The sequence below is a fragment of the Anser anser genome (assembly GCF_964211835.1).
Source record: "Anser anser genome assembly, chromosome: 7".
NCBI classification, from domain to species: domain Eukaryota; kingdom Metazoa; phylum Chordata; class Aves; order Anseriformes; family Anatidae; genus Anser; species Anser anser.
In genome coordinates, this window is record NC_139727.1 from 15,723,660 (window position 1) to 15,744,240 (window position 20,581).

General features: G+C 39.4%; 1 protein-coding gene across 32 annotated transcripts in view; it reads right to left on the reverse strand.

The window, feature by feature from the left end:
- Positions 1-20,581, reverse strand: part of CTNNA3 (catenin alpha 3) — a 495,101-nt gene that overhangs the window by 452,197 nt on the left and 22,323 nt on the right. For all 32 annotated transcript variants that reach the window (XR_014587169.1, XR_014587170.1, XR_014587171.1 and 29 more), the window contains one exon: positions 10,037-10,203. Coding sequence is in view for 25 of the 32 variants with exons in the window: in XM_083845405.1 (XP_083701531.1) it covers positions 10,037-10,203 (167 nt within the window). In the remaining 7 variants the exon portion in view is untranslated. The remainder of the gene's footprint in view (positions 1-10,036; positions 10,204-20,581) is intronic.

The window sequence follows — 20,581 nt, forward strand, 5'->3', positions numbered from 1 at the left end:
CTTGATAAATTTAAGTGATTTGTCAAGCACTCCAGGGGTTAATACGTCATGCTCCAGAAAAACAAAGGTGTATTATACCTCTTCTACTGGTTATGAAATGATGCACAGGGAAGGAAGTTGCCCTCCCATGACTCTGTTGGTATTCCAGGTCCAAGACCTAGAACAGCAGACTGAAGTCATTCACACCCGCAGTTACAGAAATGGAATTCTATCTTTTTGACAAGGTCAGACATCTGATTTTGCTACAGCTTCCTTGCTGCTTCAGGAAATCAGTTCTCTGGCTTTTGCTGTTTCACCATCTGTAAATATTCTTCTTTCCCAGACAAGCATGTAACAGCTGTAAAGCCACAAGTAGTTTAGAAATACTCTGTCATCTCAGCGATTAGCACCAGCAGTCTAGAAACACATTTTTACACTGATAACCAGGAAAAACTACATGGTTTCTACAGCTGTCCAACATACTACCTTAGCTTACTACAGTTACAAAGACTGTATGTGAATTACCTACTGTAAGTTGGGTTGTGGCACTACTGTCCAGGAAATGAGGCAGATGACCCAAAGAAATGAACTGTTTTCCAGTCATTTCTGGCAAACTAAGCACTGCAATAATGACAACAGCACACTTCTGTGTACCTTGGCTAACACTACAGTCATTGAATTGGAAAAACAAACCACAGGAGCAGAAAAAAAGAGAATCTCCACTCATCTTCAATCCCTCTTCAAAAGCTGACAGCAGCTTTGGCAGCTAGTGCTGACCTGGATGTAGACTTCTCCACAACATCACTTGTTCTGTGGGCATTTAAGGAAACCTCAGCTGTGGACACTGCTCAACAGCCACTAAGTAGGCCCACTTTGGGGATGAACAGCTGCAGATTTCAGCTGGCAATCTGCAACTGACAGACACAGCCTGGAATCCCCAGGCAAGTCACCACTTCTGGTTTTCCACATGCTGTGGGCCTATATTTCAGTCTTACTGCTCTCAAAACTAAGAAGCAAGATAAAGCATTATTTATTTCCATTTGTAATTTACCTTACTACACCTCATTCAGCACCACTCAAGGTTAACTTGAGACTTTCCAGTTGCAGTTGAAGTGTTTACAACCAAAAAATAAAAGAATGCTTTCTCATCCAAAGTATACTGCACTGAATTCTCTAACAGCACAGCTGAGAAAACATAAATGCTAAGATAAACTGTAAAACTCTTAATTCTTTTCTGTTCAACTTCATTATCTTGCACATTTTCCCCCTCAGATTTTCCCTCTGCTCCAGAGATGCTCTGAAACCCTTGAATTTGCAAAGCTTGCTTTCACCAATTCACACTCCAGCGGGGTGTCCTGTAAGGTGGAAGCAATTTAATTACATCATCTGCAAGCAAGACTGGAGTAAAGTTAAATAAATTAAATAAAATAAATAAATAAATAAAAACTGCTCCTTGATGAGTCTAGTAAACTGCTCATAATGTATCTGTCCCAGTCCACCATATTCGCTCAGCTCAAACCCATGACACAGTTCTCCAGAAACTACCTCAAAGCTCCTGAACCCTGTTATGGGGTTGAACAATACTGGGTCACAAATGATTCCCAAACTCGCTAGCTACTACAAAGCAGTCTTTTTTCTCATCAACACATTAGACACAAGTAGTAGAGCAGTACAATCATCATCCTCTTAAGGTTGTACTTAATTCCATAGTTCCAATTCTTCCTTTGGCAGGAACTTTGCTAGCAAGCTCACACGATTCCTCATGTCCTGAAGCAACCTGAATATTAATAATGTGTTTGGCTGTCTGGAAAGAGATCCAAGAACCAGCAAGCAAGGATGAATAAATAGAAACCAAGCATGTAATTTCAGGGATAATATACTTGAATAACAGAAAAAAAGATGTGTGATGGCCAGCCTCAAGAAACTAACCAATTAGAGTAAGTCTGTCTTAACATGTGAGGAAAAGTTTAACTCAAAAGTAAATTCAAAAAACATGCCAACAACTTTAAGACAACATCCCTATTCCCTTTTCACTGACATCAAAAGGAAACTAAAAAAAACTGCCTTGGACTTACAAAAGTTACCAGAATATCCTTTAAACCTTAACCATATCTGGATTTTCCTCTATCAGTCGAACTACTATTTGTAGGTGAAGGGCAAGAAAACCCCCACCAAGACTTTTGTCTAGAGGTGAAAAGTAGTATTAGAATTTTCTTCCTCTTTCTCACTGATAACCGAATGTAAATAACCATAAGGGGAGAGTCCAAAGAAGCTCTTTTTTTCTTGTTGCTTTTTCAAAGTACTTTGACCATAGTTTCTGGAAGCTGAGAAGCAGCATTCCTTTACTACTATTTTGCTTTCTGTGGCACTACTGGTTAATTGTCTTAATATCAGCACAAACACATCATATATTACTTTAAATCTTTTCAAAATACACAAAATGATCTTACAAGAATGATCTACGGATTAAGTTGATGAATATTATGACATTCCTTTCAAAATAAAAAAGTCAGCAATTGTAAAATTAGTGCCAAGTACCCTGGAACTAAAAAAAAATACCACAAAGTGGATATCACACCAGACATTATGACCTGAGTAGTACTGCCAGGTGCTGAATGAAGGTTGAATACTTATCTGACCAGAAACTAACACATAATGGAAGCCCTAAATTACGTGAGGCAACTTCTACAGTCCCATTTTAGGGATCCTGAAGCACAAAAATCCCACCCACAACTCAGAAAATCATGAGAATCCAGAATGAGGATGGACTGGAATTGTTACTAATATGGCCTCCTAAGTACGATGACCCTGATAAGTACGTTGAGAACTCCACAGTGTCCTCGCAGAAGATGATCATGGTTCCAACTAATTAACAAGGGCTACTGTAAACATCAGGACCAAATTTCCTTCAGTTTGACAGGTTATTTAATGTAATGTCAAAAAGAGATGTGAGCTCTGACTAAAGGTTTTCCTGCTGTCAAGCTATACATGAGGGCTACCTGAGAATCAACTGGTGATTTTGTTAGCACCTGTTGTAGGCTTTTTATCTGCAGCAGAAGTTTTTTCTTCACTATCCACCCTCCTATTTTCATGAGCCCTGGAATCTCTGATCTTCTGCTTTATGTGATGAAAATCAGGCAATGGGTTCAAAGAGAAGAGGCTGAGGCATTCACAAAGTATCTGCATAATGCTTCAGCAGGAAATTATACTAAAATTTTGATACTTAAAGTCCACTATATTTAGTCTTTATTCAAATTAATTTCTTCAATTCAATAAACTTTACACTCTTTGAATGTTGTAGCTTAGCTCTGCACTTTTCTGTAAAAGGTTAATTTGTTTACTATTGCTACCTTGTTTAGCTGTTGCAAGCGAACAGATTTATAACAGGAGTATTTATGGAATGAGTAATGGTATTAAAAGTACTTGATACCTGATTTTTAAATCTAATTTAATTAACACATTTTGATAGTGTTTCTTTGCAACAGCACTTAGCATCCTTGCATCCTTTCTGGTATCCCAAGGAAAGTTCCTGCACTAGACAAGTTTGATCTTGTTTGGCTCAGTCTGAGGTTTTGGTTCAAGTCACTAAGTTGGATCTGAAGCATCCTGGTTCAGGACTTGACATAAGCCAGATCCTTGAAAAGCAGACAGATACCTTAAGTGGACAAAACTCACTCAAAGTTTAACAGGATTCCCTTGATACACCTGGGAATCTCAATATGCACCATGAAAATTAACAGCCTGTCAACTAAACAAGAGGCCAGGCCACAAAAACATGAGATCATAAATATGCAGTGCAAAGCACTTCATTTGCTTACAACTGGACTTGTGGAAGGAAACATTAAGTATGAAGTACAAAATCTTATTTCTGGTAATAACCATGTAATGCCCACAAACAGAAAGAGGTGTGGGAGGCAGCAGATAATGCTTCAATTTGCCAGTGATGCTATTTGACAAACCACATACCTGCAGTGTCACCTGCATGGGCGTCCAGCTAAGCCATGAGGCTGACATGGCCTGCTGTGCTTCCTTTACTTCACAGAATCATCTAGGTTGGAAGAGACCTCCAAGATCACCCAGTCCAACCTCTGACCTAACACTAACAAGTCCTCCACTAAACCATATCACTAAGCTCTACATCTAAACGTCTTTTCAAGACCTCCAGGGATGGTGACTCCACCACTTCCCTGGGCAGCCCATTCCAATGCCTAACAACCCTTTCGGTAAAGAAGTTTTTCTTAATATCCAGACTAAACCTCCCCTGGCACAACTTCAGCCCATTCCCCCTCATCCTGTCACCGGGCACGTGGGAGAACAGACCAACCCCCACCTCTCTACAGCCTCCTTTAAGGTACCTATAGAGAGCAATAAGGTCTCCCCTGAGCCTCCTCTTCTCCAGGCTAAACAACCCCAGCTCCCTCAGCCGCTCCTCGTAAGACTTGTTCTCCAGACCCCTCACCAGCTTCATTGCCCTTCTCTGGACTCGCTCGAGCACCTCCATGTCCTTCCTGTAGCGAGGGGCCCAAAACTGAACACAGTACTCGAGGTACGGCCTCACCAGAGCCAAGTACAGGGGGACTATCACTTCCCATTATTCTCATTATGGGCCTCGCTCACATTTAGGGCCAGTGCTGCAAAAGCCAGTTCATTATTCAATATAAAAAGGAGGAATGGCTCACAGAAGTTAAACAGAATTTGCCATTCAAAATTTCAATCTTTTGTAGTGCAGGGCAGCAAAATAGCACTGAACTGTTTTGTTCATCTGTAAAATCTCTTTTAATATTGATGAATTAAGGAAGAAAAGCAAATTCAGTTTCCATTCTGACACAAGGAAGCAGTTCATTAAAAAAGCCTTCCTGTTTCAATATATACTGCTACTTTAGAAGACTAAATAACACTAAATAGGCTATTTGATATCACCAGGAAATATGGTTAGAAAAATATTCAAAAACCTCTAAAATTCCAATTACTAAATGCAGACATTTATGAAAGATAGTTCTCAATATTTTGCTGTAATGGAATGGGCAAGGTGCCTATTTGTAGATGTTTATGGAGAGTGTCACACCGCCTCTTTCATTCATGAAATGTCATAATTTTGGTCTCATTTTAAGAGGGTCTGAAGACATGCATTTTGATGATAAAGCAGATACTGTTTGTTTTGCATGCATTTCCTTTTATCTGCCTCCAAGGAAGTTATAAAATAAATTTCTCTGGATCAGAATGATCTGTGCATGCTTGAGATACAAATAATTGTCGATCAGACAAGCTATTCTACATTTTATTGACTTCATTACTTTACTACCAATAAATAATTTGCCAAGAGAAACTGACCTTCCAAGTTCGTTTTTACTAATCCAGAATTTGCCCTCCAAGATTAACACTCACAGAAGGAAATTTCACAGTGTCCCTCCCATATTACTCTCTTATAAAGCACCGCACTTCAATGTAAGTGTTGCTGTAGCAACAGAACAATTATAACTACTCAGAAGAAAATTCAGAAATGCTCTTTTTTCATCATCAGCTCAAAGACAGGCTACCACAATGGAGTCCTAGGTCCCTGACTAGAGCATGCAGACAGCTACATAGTCCAAATAAATAAGTAAAAGCAGTCAGCTACTAATATCCCACCTTGCAACTTTCTCAAAATACTTTTCAAACCTCTTCATCACCAGACATAACACTGATTTCTCACACTTGTAGAAACTTGTATGCATTCCACATTGACCTATTGTATAAACAACGTTTGCATCATAGTTATCCCTAAGTTCTGTTCTTAAGCTTTCTTCATTTGGAAATCATTGCACAGCTTTACAATTATTTTGATAAAAAAAAAAAAAAAAAAAAAAAAAACAATAAATAGTATCTTCCATAACATTTATGTTAAACCAAACCAGAAAAGTTCTACTTTATTTAAAGCAAGCCCTATCCATTGAAAGTAAGCCTTGTTTCTTTCACTCTCCCTCCCCTTATACCTGGGTTGCACCAACAGTTTGTATAAAGCTTATGCAAGCTTATGCAAGTTATGCAAGTCAGGCCAAACACCTTAACCAGAGGAATGGGTAAGCCTAAACCTCTCTTCTTTTATGCCACCATAATGTTTCTCTTCTGCTCAAAACATTTTTAATGCTGATGGATACCCTGCAGGGAAGGGAGGAACAGGCAGCACCATACCCCCAGTGCCCAAGTTCACAAGTTGCTTCTCATCTGTAGCCCTTCTTTTCCTGACAATAGTTTTAAATAACTATAAGCAAACATTTTACAAAGATTGCACTGTCTGAGGTGTTTGTGAGAAGTATGAAGACTTAAACTTAAGTTCATCTACAAGCATGACAAGAAGGGGAAAGAGGTAAACAAAACATGCTGGCTCAGCATGAAATGAAACAGATACAAGAAAGACAGACTGCCAATGCACTTTGAATGAAACGCTCAGAACTTGTTACTGTCTTGCTGTTCTCCCTTGATCGATAAATTCAAGCAGTTCCATTAGTCTGTTAATTCACTTAATTAAATATTGAGCATCACTAACCATAATGAATGGGGCTGGTAATGCAGCTCTGAATCCAAGAGTGAGATCTGTGAAACGGCCCTTTGTCTGACTACATTTTTCACAACTCAGTTTTGATTAGACTTTCAACTCCAACCTAAGTAAGGGAAATCCGATGTGGACAACTATTTAAACAGGCAAAAGTTGTTTAAAGAAACCAACTATTCTCATCACTGTGATGCACTTCATTTTCTCAGTCAACTTTAATTAAAATAAGCATCTGTACTGCACCATCATACTCTTATTAGGCTGCAAATTCCACAAATGGCTATAAACGTGCTATGCTCAAATACAATCGGTCACTGAAGCTTTGTGCTGGCTCTGACATGCTTTATTTTATATCCTCTTTGCTGAGATTCCAGAAAATTAAATAAAGAACCAAAATTATTAGTACCTTACAAGTGAAATTTCATAAAAGATTCTCATGTACACAATGGTATGCTTTGGGACATTTTTTCATTTGGAGTAAAATTCTTGACAGGTTTATCAAATTCTTCCAACTAAACTGACTAAGTTTCTACTTCGAAAGCAGCATTTCAATATTTTTCTGACAAAAAATAGGTTTTTCATTATTATATTCTGCTTAATAGTAAGATTTTATTACATAAAAGTAAAAAATGGTCCCAAGTCTGAGCAACGTGTTTGAGAGACATGGACACACTGGAAAGAGTCCAACATATGGCCACAAAGATGACTATGGGACTGGAGCACCTCTCCTATGAGGAAAGGCTGTGAGAGACGAGACTTCAGTCAAGAAATGAAAAGGCTCCGGGGGGGATCTCTTCAATGTCTGTAATACCTGAAGAAAGGGTGCAACAAGGACAGAGTCAGGCTCTTTTCAGCGGTGCCCAGTGCCAGGACAAGAGGCAATGGGCACACAAGAGGTTCCTTCTGAATACCAGAAGCACTTCTGTGCTGTGGAGGTGACTGAGCACTGGCACAGGCTGCCCAGAGTGGTTGTGGAGGTTCCCTTGTTAGAGATAGTCAAAAGCCACCTCGACACGGCCCTGATCAACCTGCTGTGGGTGGCCCTGCTTGAGCACGGGTTGGCCCAGATGGACCCAGAGATCCCTGCCAGCCCCAACCATTCTGTGATAGCACAATAGTTTTAGAGGCTACCAACTGGAAGTAGCTGAGGTTCATCTTTTTTCTTAGGCACACTTAGAATGGCAGATGTGACAGATAACACTAGAAGAGCCTTTATATAGCAGCTAGTCATATTGTCATTGTTTCCTTGCTATTCTTGTTCTAAGATTACACAGGAAATTGAAGTTTGAAAACCCAGACTATACTCTGTCAGTAGAAGTAAGCAAGTTTTTAAATGTTTTGAATGACAGTGCTGTAATTAGCCAGATTTACTGAATGAGCAAGACTAAAAACTTTCAGCACTTTGATAAATGGGTTTAAAAAATAACATACATAAATAATGCCCTATTAAATATTTCATATTGAATGAGATTTAATTAATATTCTACAGAGATCTTTGATAATGCTGGATTACCTTCTTTCATTTTACATATGCAAACAAAAAAATTCCCTGGTTAGAGTTTTCATTTCATTATTCTAATTCAATTATTTTTTATTTTCCCCATTTTTTAAGTTAATTTTGGCTTGGTCCTTTAAACATCTTGATTTTATGACAATTACAGAGCTCAGAGACATGGAAATAAAAAAGCAATTAAAATTCTCATCTCTTCTCAAAGGATTAATAACAGCTGTAACATTATTGTCTTTGTAAAGAGAAGGATAAAATGGTCTGAGCATTAAGCATTAAAACCTTATAAGAAATTCAAAGGGAAACTGCTAATGACATTTTTTTTTAAAGAAAGCTGATTTTCAAGTCATATGAACCTGTAGGCACTGAGAACATCAGACATGATACAGCAAATACAAAGTATTTTCTATGCTACAGCCACTGAATATAATGCCTTTTTACTGGAGCAAGCCTACACTGAAGAAAAAAGGAATTCCTAAGGGAGTTCTAACGTACAATTATTGAGGTTAAGGACTCTGAAAAGAGCAAAATTAAGAATCATTAAGTACTTTAGTTTTATTTATATCTGGCTCAGTTGGTTGGCATTTAAAAGCTCTTACCATTTGAAGGTGGTTCAGTAGCATATATTGAAGTTACCTCTAAGTCTTCTAAGTCTTCTAAATCTTCAAATCTAATCTAAACCTACTTGTAAATCTTCTAAGTCCATTTCCTAATTAGATGTTAACATAAAAAGAAACCATTACAACTAATACCACTGTTGGTATGTTCAACAACCAGAGCAGAGACCAAATAAGCATGGAAATGTACCATCTTCCCAGGACTAGGGTGAGTCCTTTTACACAGGCATTTTGGAGTGTTATGCCACACTAATTTATTCTAAGACTTAGGTAAGGAATTCAGTTCTTACTCCTATTAAAAGAACTAAATTAAAGTATGGAAGAGAAAGATAACTTAATTGTACTCCTTACAATGTTGGAGTTTTTCTGAATGATTCTTTGCATTCTTTTGCTTTCCAGTTATAGTTGGCTTTCATTTTCAAATGAAAATCAAGAAGTGAATTATAGGGTTGTTTAGAAATACTGAAACTCCAGTAAAGAAGACAACTCAAGTTTAGTTCTCTTATATAAAACATTCTCAAAGCATTTTAGAAGGGTGCATCTGGCATTATGAAAACACATACATAAAAATGGAATGGCAACCAATGAAAAATATCATTTAAAATTTTTTTCCACAAGCAGTACCAAAGACAGGGCACTGTCTTATAGCCGGAGAATTTCATACGTATATAGCAATATAAACTTTTCTGCAAGACAGTACTCATTTAGCCTGTGCTGCACCTCTAACAACTGTCCAAGCTGGATGTTTCAAATGAAACACTGAAACCCACAAAATATTGCTTTATTATTAAATACTGTAGGATGAAGCAACACTTCTTCCTACCCTGATTGGGAGCTAAATTTTGATCCCCCATCCTCAAACAACTAGAATTAAGTCACTGCATCCTCTAGTGGCAGTGAGGTACTGTTCAAAGCGGTGGTGCTGACTAACCACCTCCATTTTGAAGCATTATGAAAACAATTGAACTTTGATTTTTTTTAAGCAGTCTATCACTCATTACTGAAGATGCTAGGGAAAAAAAAAAAAAAAAAAAAGGGAGCAAGAGTAGAGTATTTCCTTGCTCTTCCCAGAGAATACACACACCAGACAGAGTGCAGTAAGCAGCCAGAGAAGAAACTCAGTGGCATTTTGGGAGTCAGAGGCATGATCTGGTAATGTTGAAGTCACATGGAACACTAATGGAACTCTATGGTTGACATTAAAGTAACTCACATTTAAGTAGACAGGAAAGTATTCTGATGTTGAATTGTGAACAGAGTTGTGGTTATTTCGCCTAATTAAGTAACAGTAACAAACATGGGTTAGTTTTATAAGGGAAAAGAAGAATGGGACTAACATTTGTGTACAGAGAGCCAGGAAAATAAAAGATGACCCAGTTAGTTAAGTCAAATTCTACTCACCACAGCCAGATGTTCCAGTAAGTATGCCACATCAACCATATCTGCCAGAATAAGAAGCCGTGTGACAGCTGTAAGAAGGCATCGTGCTGCTTGGACAACAGCCTGCCTCTTAGGAAGATAGCAGGGATCACTGGTAAATGCCTCTGCTGATACCTTCAAGGCTTGACCTGCAAAATAAAGACATACTCACTTAGACTATATTGCAAAACTCTGGAAAAAATAGTCAAAACTCAGCAAGTTATCTGGCAACTCACAACTGTTACCAAAAATCTGGTATATTTTTCTTGCCCTCATGCCTTGGAATGAAGGTCAATTACTGTAAATCACGCAGAATATGCTTCATTCTGAATGATGTTCCGTTTCTGTTCTTCTGAATCATTTAATTCTGAAATAACTCCTTTGGAAATCACCATTAAACTTAACTGTACACACCAAGGCCAGGGGCTCTATGTTAAACTGCTCTAGTCCCTGCTTTTTATACCATTATATACTTTGCTGTCCTTACTGTTAAATAATTCTGGGTCATAGAAGGGAGTCAAATACTACCTTTCTCATTATAAATAAAAGTTAACAGAACGAAAATCTCATATACCCAAACATCTGACACCAACATAAAATACATTAAATCTAAGCAATGAGGCTAGCAACTATGCCAAGTAGATAATAACATACAGCTCTACAACATGAAGTTTCCCAAACCAGATTTAAATGCACATCATGTTCCTGTCAGCATTCAGTCTTTGAAGAAAATAAAACCCCACACAAACCATTCAAAGGTCTTGGGATAGCACATAAACGTCCAAATTATCCCCCTCCTGTCTTGTACATTAAACCGATCATTTAATTCAATTACATATATGTCCAAAATTAAATAATTGCTAGTAAGTTGCAATAAAAGTATTGATCTTAAATTAACTCTACTCACACTACAAACCCTATCTTCTCTTGTCCCAATAGCCAAGCTTTTCATTAAGCTTTGAAAAATCCAGACCACCTTCTCATCATTGACATCCAGCTCTTACTGAATACTCCAGTGATTGCAGAGCATGCCAAATGAAGCGAGAAGCCACAACGCAGCACAAACAGGTGAATATTTAATACATACCCTCCTACTCAGACATATTTGTGTCAACTGCCTTAGGCAGCTCCCAACTTAGTTGGTTTGTTTCTATGGATCAGGCTCCTAGCCGCAACACTTCAAATGCATTGAGAAGAAAACCCAAACACATTTTGGATGTTGTTGTCATGAGTGTGCCAAAGGTCTCAAATTTGGGAAATGTGGTTCTCAGCACTGCAACAGGTTTGTTTATTTGTTTTCCTGCTTCTCTTTTTTTTCCTTTGTTTGTAAGCATCTCATTGTTCTTTGTGTGCTGAAGAAGTCCCTAAGCCACTACTTTGTTTCAGGAAGAAAAGGGTAAGAGCTGGGACTGAATCACCTAACACATCCATTATGTTCGAAATAGTAATTCTGTTTGCAAGACATGCAAATTTACCTGATTTTTTTTACTATTAATTTGTAAGAAAAGGTATCCTAGAGAGCATTACCACACAACATTTTAGCGCCACAGGACTCCTAAAGCACATGGCTTAAGGCCATGCTTACAACTCATTTCACATCCATTTCTACAATTTTCTTCTTCTTGTACTACACAGGCGTGAGTCAAGAGTTAGACTACATGGACATCTGCAATACAGAATTACTCCAGCCAAGGTTGAAATTGAGTGGTGTCAATCACATGGAACTTTATTCTTTATTCAGGCTGGATCTAATTCACCATTGACAAATGAGTGAGCAAAATCAGAAGGATCTGAAACATAAACCCCCTAGAACGAGCTGGACATAAGCTGGGACAACCAGATGAACAAGTATAAGATGCCGAAGGGACCACAAACCCAAAATATAGCTCCGATGCAGTCTAGGAAGAGAGCAACTATGAATATACAAGCAGCAGGAAATGACAGCTCCAACACCAAGACGTTAGAAATTTCTTAAAATGCTGTAGACAGCATGACAGTTCGATGCAATTTAATCCATTTTATTGTAAATCCCATCAAGTAGATTTCTTCCCTAATTATATTTGTCACAAACAATGAAACACAAATGACAGAGTGCTAATTTAGTAGCATAAATAGGGAAGCAAAAAGATGAAGTATTCATAGGATTTCAGCTATTTCAGACATTAAAGGAAAAAGAAATTGAGAGGACTGAAGTCAGGATACATCTTAACTACATAATTAATGGAAATCAGATACCTCCAAGGCACAGCGAAGCACACACAGATAGATGATTCCCAAAGTAAACACTGTTACTACCATAAGCTGATCAGCTACTGACTGCTGCTGTCAAACACTATTTGTGCATGTGCATACCAAAACCAAAAAAAAATAAGTCTATGCTCAGGCACAGGGAAAGGTGAAAATACAGCTCAGCCACAAGTTTTGTTTGTTTTGTTTTTTAAGTACACCCATGAACTTTCTCTAGCACTTAAAAAAAAAAAAATTTTTACTTGAAAATACCTTTAAAAATAAGTGCTCCTGCTAGCAAACTGCTGACTAAGGTACACACATCTGCTGGGCTGCTAGTCAAGGGCAGGCTGTCTGTACAGAGACTTGCAGTAACGCCACTTCCTGCAGTTGGTGAGCACTCCTCGGAGACAGTGCTCCAGATGACACTCAGGCAACAGCTAAATGCTCTTCCTTGTTTTAGACAAAACCATCAAAATAATGCTTTCTTGTTTTACTTCTTTGAATTTATTTTCTTTCTTCTATTTAACCCTAAACATCACATTTTTCTGTTTTTATATCTAGCTTTCTCCTTTGGCTTGCAGCAGTGTGAAATTCACATGGAATGCAGTGAATTTGACGTCATTCTTGTGTCCTCCCACAAGGAGGTATTGCTGCCAATAAAGTCCCGTCACCCTCTCCTATGAAGCCCACCCTTAAGGCTGGTGGATTTACAGTCCCCCATAAACACAGCTGTCACAGGGAACCCATGAACTAAAGGAAGAAGGGAAGCAGGTACAGGAGCCAGTAGAAGGAGAGGATTTCAAATCTAATATTCCCTGGGATAGGCAACACATTAAGCATCAAAACGTGTTCTTCCATGCTCAGTTTTCCAACAGGTAGATTTGCAGCAAGTGTGGTTTTCTGTGGCTTTTTTTTAAACACTATTGAAGGATGGTTTTGTTTATGTAACTGTAATTACCATGTGTTTGGGGACCATAAAGATATGAACTACTGCCAGCTACATCTAAAACAGGGATCAGTCTCCTGGCTATTAAGCTCAGATGAACAAATACCTGTATGACTGCTACTGTCTGCATATCTTGTAGTAGCAGGTCTTTCAGTAGCAATTCCTCTATAAGTACTTCAAAAGCTATTTGTCATTTAGGAGTTCTAGTCTCAAACAAAAGAAAAATCAGTGGTTTATACTAACAACTGAAAACTTACAAACCTTGATTTACACTAGCATTCTGCTTATGCCTGCAGAAACCACAGAAGGCTAGGAATCAGTATCACATCAGAACATAAAACCCACACCTTCTAAAAAGAAAAGATGAAAAAATACTCATGGCCAGTATGATCACCTGTTCTGCTCCCCCAGATATCATCTTTATCTGCTACAGCCAGGCAGCTGAAACTAGCACCATCGGTGTCAAAGCTAAGCAGATGGATACCTCCTGCATATTCTAAATATTCAATACCATGATAAATCACCTTGTCGCAATATCTTACAGTAGACATTACAAGACATTTTTCTCCTGCCAGAGGCTCTCACCCCATTATATTCTGTTGTATTGCAACTATTTTACTGCCGTATATTAGGAAGTTCTACTTCCGCATTTCATACTGATCTTCCTAATGTGTAATCAAAGCCACCACATACACCCCCCACATGCCTTACACCAACCTCTTCATTTCCCTTTTCATACTCAGGGACATCTGAGCCCAGTGATGGAGCTGTCAGAAGCTTTTCTGCTAGGGTACACTGAACAAGTGTACACCACAGATGATTTTGAAGCCACTTTTCTAATTTCTGCCTCCAAGAATCAAAGTCCCCAAGATGCAAGGCATACATGTACCTCTTAATGTAGGATGAGAAAGCAAAACCCATTAACCTTTTTTTTTTTTTTTTTTGAGGGGGGGGGATAAGAATACAGTATAATAGAAGTCCGCACTACTCCCTTTCTTTAATAAATACCCTTACAGTGCCCTCCCCATTTTTTCTTTGTATTTTTCCTAAATCTGTGAATGGTAGTTTATTCTCTGCCATTATGTTGCTTCCCTTTTTGCTGTCAAAAGAAACTAAATATGGACATTTGAAAGGTGTGCCCCATCCCCACTCCACACCATTTCCTCTTGGAAGGTAACTGAAAGCTCAAAATATAACTCACTGGTATTTTTACTCAAGTAACATGCTTTCAATTCACTGTGTGTGATGTAAGGCTTATCTAGGAACACACTTGAGACACGATAACAGCTAAACCCATGTAACAGTGACACTGCAATAGATGGAAACAACGGAGGCAACAACTGTTGTGTCTCTGACCATATATAGTCAGTAAGCATGGCAATAAATACCAAACATTTCAGTTACGCCTGTACAACTGCTTGAAAACTATAATAGAATCGCACCTTAATGTAAATGCAAGTATGACACTGGACTTTAACATACATTCCTAAGATAGTGTTTCTCCATATAAACTGCATCACTGTTTTGTATTCAAATTAATTAAGCATCAGAATTGGGACACTAATTATAGCCTGATGTTTAGTGTCAGAAGTGTTCATGGCTGAACTTACAGGTGTCAATTATTTTACAATTAATTTACAACATACTATAAGTCAGAAGGCAATTTCTTGAAATGCTGTATACACGAAATCCAATGGCAAGATTTTTTTCTGAATACTTATAGTTGGTATTAATACATTATTTTAGAATAAAAATATGGACATGAGTGCTCTGTAACAAACCTGCACCAAACCAGATCACCAGGAAATCCTTGCAGTTACCAGACTACTGGATTCCTGTGTGATGCAGGCTATCAACAGCCTACACAGGCCTGCCTGGTGACTCGTTTAATGAACCACAGAATCACCTAGGTTGGAAGAGACCTCCAAGATCACCTAATCCAACCTCTGACCTAACACTAACAAGTCCTCCACTAAACCATATCACGAAGCTCTACATCTAAACGTCTTTTCAAGACCTCCAGGGATGGTGACTCCACCACTTCCCTGGGCAGCCCATTCCAATGCCCAACAACCCTTTCAGTAAAGAAGTTCTTCCTAATATCCAACCCAAACCTCCCCTGGCACAACTTTAGCCCATTCCCCCCCAAAAAGAAGCTCCCACACAACCCCTGAGAATCGGCAAGAGCTGTTTATTGCCGGGATATCTTGCAGGCAAGCCTGCGGGATGTCCGTGGTGTTTGGTGGCTCCAAGCTAATGCTTGCGATGGAGCCTGAGCAACGAGTAGGGGGCTCACCAGGCACTCCTGCGATGCTGGTGGTGCTCTCAGATGGCAGAGCACAAAGACATGCCGCAGTAGTCCCAGGCCTGTTCTGGCCGAGGTGGATCCACTTCCATCCGTTCCTCCACATCTGGTGGATCCAGCTCCACGGGCTCCATGGTGTTGGGCAGAAGGCTAAGCCAATCCTTGCCCGGGACTGCCCAGACGGGATGCCTTCTGTCCGGGACATTTTCTGGTCAGGGTGCCGAACCAGGGGGTCATCCAGTCCCACGTCTCAGTCCCATGCCACTGTCGGCTTGATTTTCATGCATGGGTCTGACGGTGCCGTCTGGTTTATGGCCATTACTGGGTCCCGCACTGTGCTCCGGACTATGGGCATGCCTCTGCTCCCCGCGGCTGTCTGCCCGATGCTCCTGCCTTTGCCCCACGTCACCGTTGCTCCTATGGTAAGGCCCAGGCCCCCTGTCACTGGGTGTGTGAGGGGCCGGCCTGTTCCCCGCATCGTTGCGGTGCCAATGGTACCGCCTGTATGTGCCTGTGGGCTGGGCGCCAGAGGTCCCTTGGGCACTGGTGCCTCTTGTGCCGCCGGCGCTATCCCTCCGCCCACGACACATCTCCTTCTGCTCAGGTGCATTCCTTCTTGGTGCTTCACCGGACGGCATCGCCGTCCTCGCACACCAAGGAGGCCTGCTGCTCGCCTTGCTCTTCTAGTCTTCTTCCTGCCGCACAAGCTGGCAGTCAGAGGGCCTAGATGCTCAGCGAATGCTGGGCCAGCTGCAGGGGGCCTGTTTATAGGGCCCTCAGCAAAGGCGGGGCAGTGGTGGCCACTGTGACCTCAGCAAGCCTCTGTGATGGAGTGGCCCACGCGTGGCCAAAGGTGGCTGTGTTGGGAGTGGCCTGGAAGATGCCCTCACGTGGACAAGGAGGAGGGTTGGGGTGGCTGAGGGCCCCTTTTCTGGGACTAGCTTCCCTGGGCCACTTGGCTTGCCAGAGAGAAAGGCTGCCCCTTGGCCACAGGGACTGCCCTGCACCTCCCATCCTGTGCCCTGGGTTTATTTTTAACACTGGTTTTTAGGCAATTTCATTCTATTCTTTATGGAAAAGAACAGAAGCAAGGTGCTTCTTCAGACCTAATTCCCACATGCACTTTGTGCTCCAAGTGAAGAATTTCTTCCTCACGTCAGATCTCATCTAAATCTCCCCTCCATTTGTTCAAAGCCATTATTCCTGGTTTCATGGCTACACTCCCTGATAGAGGCCCTCTCCCGCTTTCTTCTAGGCCACTTTTATGGGTAAGGTTAGGTGGCAAAAAAGCAGGACCTAGCAAATTGCAGCCTTATCTACCTTGTTCCACATGACGTACAATCTGAGTTATGTGGGATATACCAGTCAGAAGTTTTAAACTCTTTGCAGAGGCCTGCTTTAGCTTGACTGTTTCCAAATAAAGCCTGCCATTACTTAACCAGACACAGAAAGCTTTAAACCAATTGCCATTATCAATAGGAAATATTGATCCCAATCTTCATACAATTATAAAATAGTAAGGGAATATATAAAGAAGAATAGCATTTGCTTTTTTGTTCATTGGTTACTTTTTGCAACTATTTTTACATGCTAAATATTTGGTACAAATTGCTTTCTCCAGTGAGGGCTTGTATAAGATTAGTGTGAAGTACTGAAACAGCTAAACACAAACTTCTCCAAACCTCCTGAAGTTGAGCAAATAGCCTATGTGTGCTCAAGCAAACAAATAAGAAACAAAAACATATCAACATTACTGTGTTCAACAGTAAATGCATGCTTAGGGATAGTTCCAGGCAAGTCAGCCATCTCCAAAGGAATGTATTTAATAAAACCTAATTGCTATAAAAAACAAAATGTAGTTCAACAGGAGATCATGGAAAATCAAAACAACACTATAAAGGACCAATTGTATTCCATAACTATCATAGATTCAGAAGATAAAATAGTATTTGTAGCTCAAAAGAACTGCACTGTGTAGGTAAAATAATGTATTGCTATTACTTTTACTCTCAAGTTCTCTCCCTTCGCAGTTTATTAGTAAGTAGCTTTGAAATGTTTATTTTCTCCAGAGTTCTGGCCAGCTTACATAGCAAAATTTCAATGGCATGTCAAAAAACATTGTTAGATACCCAAGAGGAAAGACAGAGATACATTTTTTTGTATCTCTTTAATAAACAGAAGGCTACTTTACAGTGTTTGGTTGAACAAAGAAACAAAAAACAACACAACTGCAGATGCTGTTATAAGGAGATGCAAGCCAAATCACCGCAGGAAATCCTGATTCACATCACCAGAATGGAGAACCTTAACTTGGGGCCTGACCAGAAGAGACAAAGAGTTTAGTAGAGTTCCAGAAGGTCAGTCAAGATGTGTATGGAAGCAGGCCTTGAAAAGTACATCATTGAATTGAACCTCAAAGAAAAATGCAGCAGACCTCTGTATTAAGGTGAACACCTTCAAGACTATCACTCCTCTATAAAACTTTCCAGAGGTTAACAGAAACAGAAACTAGACTTATCCAGGGAATATACCTGCCGTCCATCATAGCAAAACTTGCTTTCAGATATCACTAACAAAAGTCAACCGAATCTGAGACCAAAATCTCATATACTGACACTGTTTGTCAAGACCGTAGTCAGTGAAGCCATAACCACACCCCTGTTTCTAAAGACATTAGATGAGTCACTAGTACATCAGATGTATTAAATACATCATCTTCTATTTCTCTTCTCTGCTCTTGAGTTTTATCCCGTTAATTTGCCCCTTTACTCCCCAAAATATTATTACGAACAGGATTTTTATCAGCAGCTTGAAAAAAGTTTATCACTCCTCTAAAAGGAACTCTATTAAGGAGCTCCAAAAGTAGTAAAGCAGCATTTTTGCACCGGCCATAGATGTTCCAAAGTAGTAAGGGTGTAATTCTAATGTCACAGTCTCCCCCTTAACAAGCTCAGTGAATAAGATAAAAATGTCAGAAGAGGAAAGATTTTATTATTCTTTCCAGTTGTTTGTCTACACAACTCTAGGTCTGATAGTTTGGTTCACATCCGAGTGAAATTACCTAGGTTGTTTCAAAATTATAGTATGTAGTAAAAATAAGCTGCAGCCAACATGCAAAAAATCATAACTGATTTTAAAGCATATGAGTATCTGCCAGTCATCATGGAAAAATATATCCAGAGAAAAATAATGGCACAAATGGCAGGTGACTGCATGCACAGTTTATCAGAATTTGTGACCCAGACCCCTTCAAAGAGCTTGAAGTAACAGGAGATATTTAACAGCAGCAGAATGCTACTTCAGCGACAGGCAAAGTTACATGTGATGTTACATGCCGCAAATTTAAAATAACGCACAGCTACAAAGCACTAAAAATACCTGCAAAAATCAACAAACTGCTATTTATTGTATGATTGTTCACCATCTTAAAATTAACTTGAACAGTTCAGCAAATCCTTGGAGGAAGATGGGGCTGCAAGCAATGCAATTTGTCATTGCATAATGATAGGTAATAACATTGATTTAACTTTCTTTTAAAATGTATGAGGTGTACATAATCTACTTTGTGTATTATTTATTTTTGTAGTCATCTCTGGTCTTGGCTGAGAATCAATAAATAAATTGAAAATGTGAAATATTTTTACATTATCTATGTATAAAAATCAATATGAAACTATATATTTTATTCTTGTCTTGTGTTATCGACCTGAAATCAATGGGCTAACATTTTAAGACTATTCCAAAATAAATGATTTTTCAAAAAGCTCAGCTGATCAGTGTGACAGGTAACAATGATAACAGCTGGTTATAATGCTTTTAATCTTACCTTAGGCTATCTCAGACACCATACATATACATCAGACTCCGAAATGCAACCATCTCTGAATCCAGAAGAAGCCAATAGCTAGCAGTGACCAGCCTGAACCACAGCAGAGACTCAGAAATTTTTCCAACTCCACATGGAGGAGGAAGACAACATACCAAAAAAAAACCACCATCACCAAAAAAATCCTGAAGTTGCAGCTTTAGTAAGGGCAGGGTGATACAGAGACCTGATTTAAATGGCCAACACAGTCCTTCAGGCACAACTTGTCACATAACATAAGAATACGTGCTACACTGCTTAGTGAAAAGGTGACTCAAGTCCACTTTGTTGGGTGACAAAACCAATCCTGATTACTAGCACACTCAATACTATAGCCTGACAGTTTTCTGCTGCAGACCATAATTCTTTGCTTGTTTATTGCTGCTCATTTGAGAAGACTCATCAGCCACTCTTAATTTGATCCCAGGCAACACTTGGTCACCACTCACTTCTAAAACTCATGGAGTGCTGGTTAAAGGACATCATTGCCAAATGACCAGGCACTAAAAGCATTACTTTTCTGTCCCCTTTTTCCTTCAAAACCTTCTCCTGAATCAATTTTCAAGAACAATTTCCGAAGGAAGCTGTTTTAAATGTCTATCATCCAACTTACAACTATTCAAACCTGAGTTTATTAATCACCCAGCTAGGTCCGATTATCCATGAGGAAAGCAAAAATCAACAAAGAAACAAAGAGCCTGAAAGAATGTGACTTAATGATGTGGGAGCCTGGTTGGAAACACTGAGATAGGTCATCAGAAAATGGAACATGGCAAGAACTGGCCAAAGATAAGGTGCGCAATCACAGGGAGATAAAACAGAGTAGCTTAAGGAGTCAATCATCCTCCTACTTCCTACTAACGTCTCAAAATATAACTCCAAACAATCCTATTGCATCTTCCTTAACGAAATCCTTACTACTGCATCCAAGAGAGAATGTCTTTATTTAAAAAAAAAGTTTCCTTCTGAAAAGGCCATCATCTCTGATTCAGGAAAACCATTCTTTTCAAGAAAAGCATGGAAGTATGCATCAATTTAAACTTGTGCTTAACAGCCAATAAAATTGACAAGGGGGATCCTACCTTCATTAGAAAAAAATTAAAACAGGCAATACTGTCATTGATATCAGTGCTTTTTCATGATAAGGTCCAATTTGTATGTTTTACCTTGTTACCGGTGGTA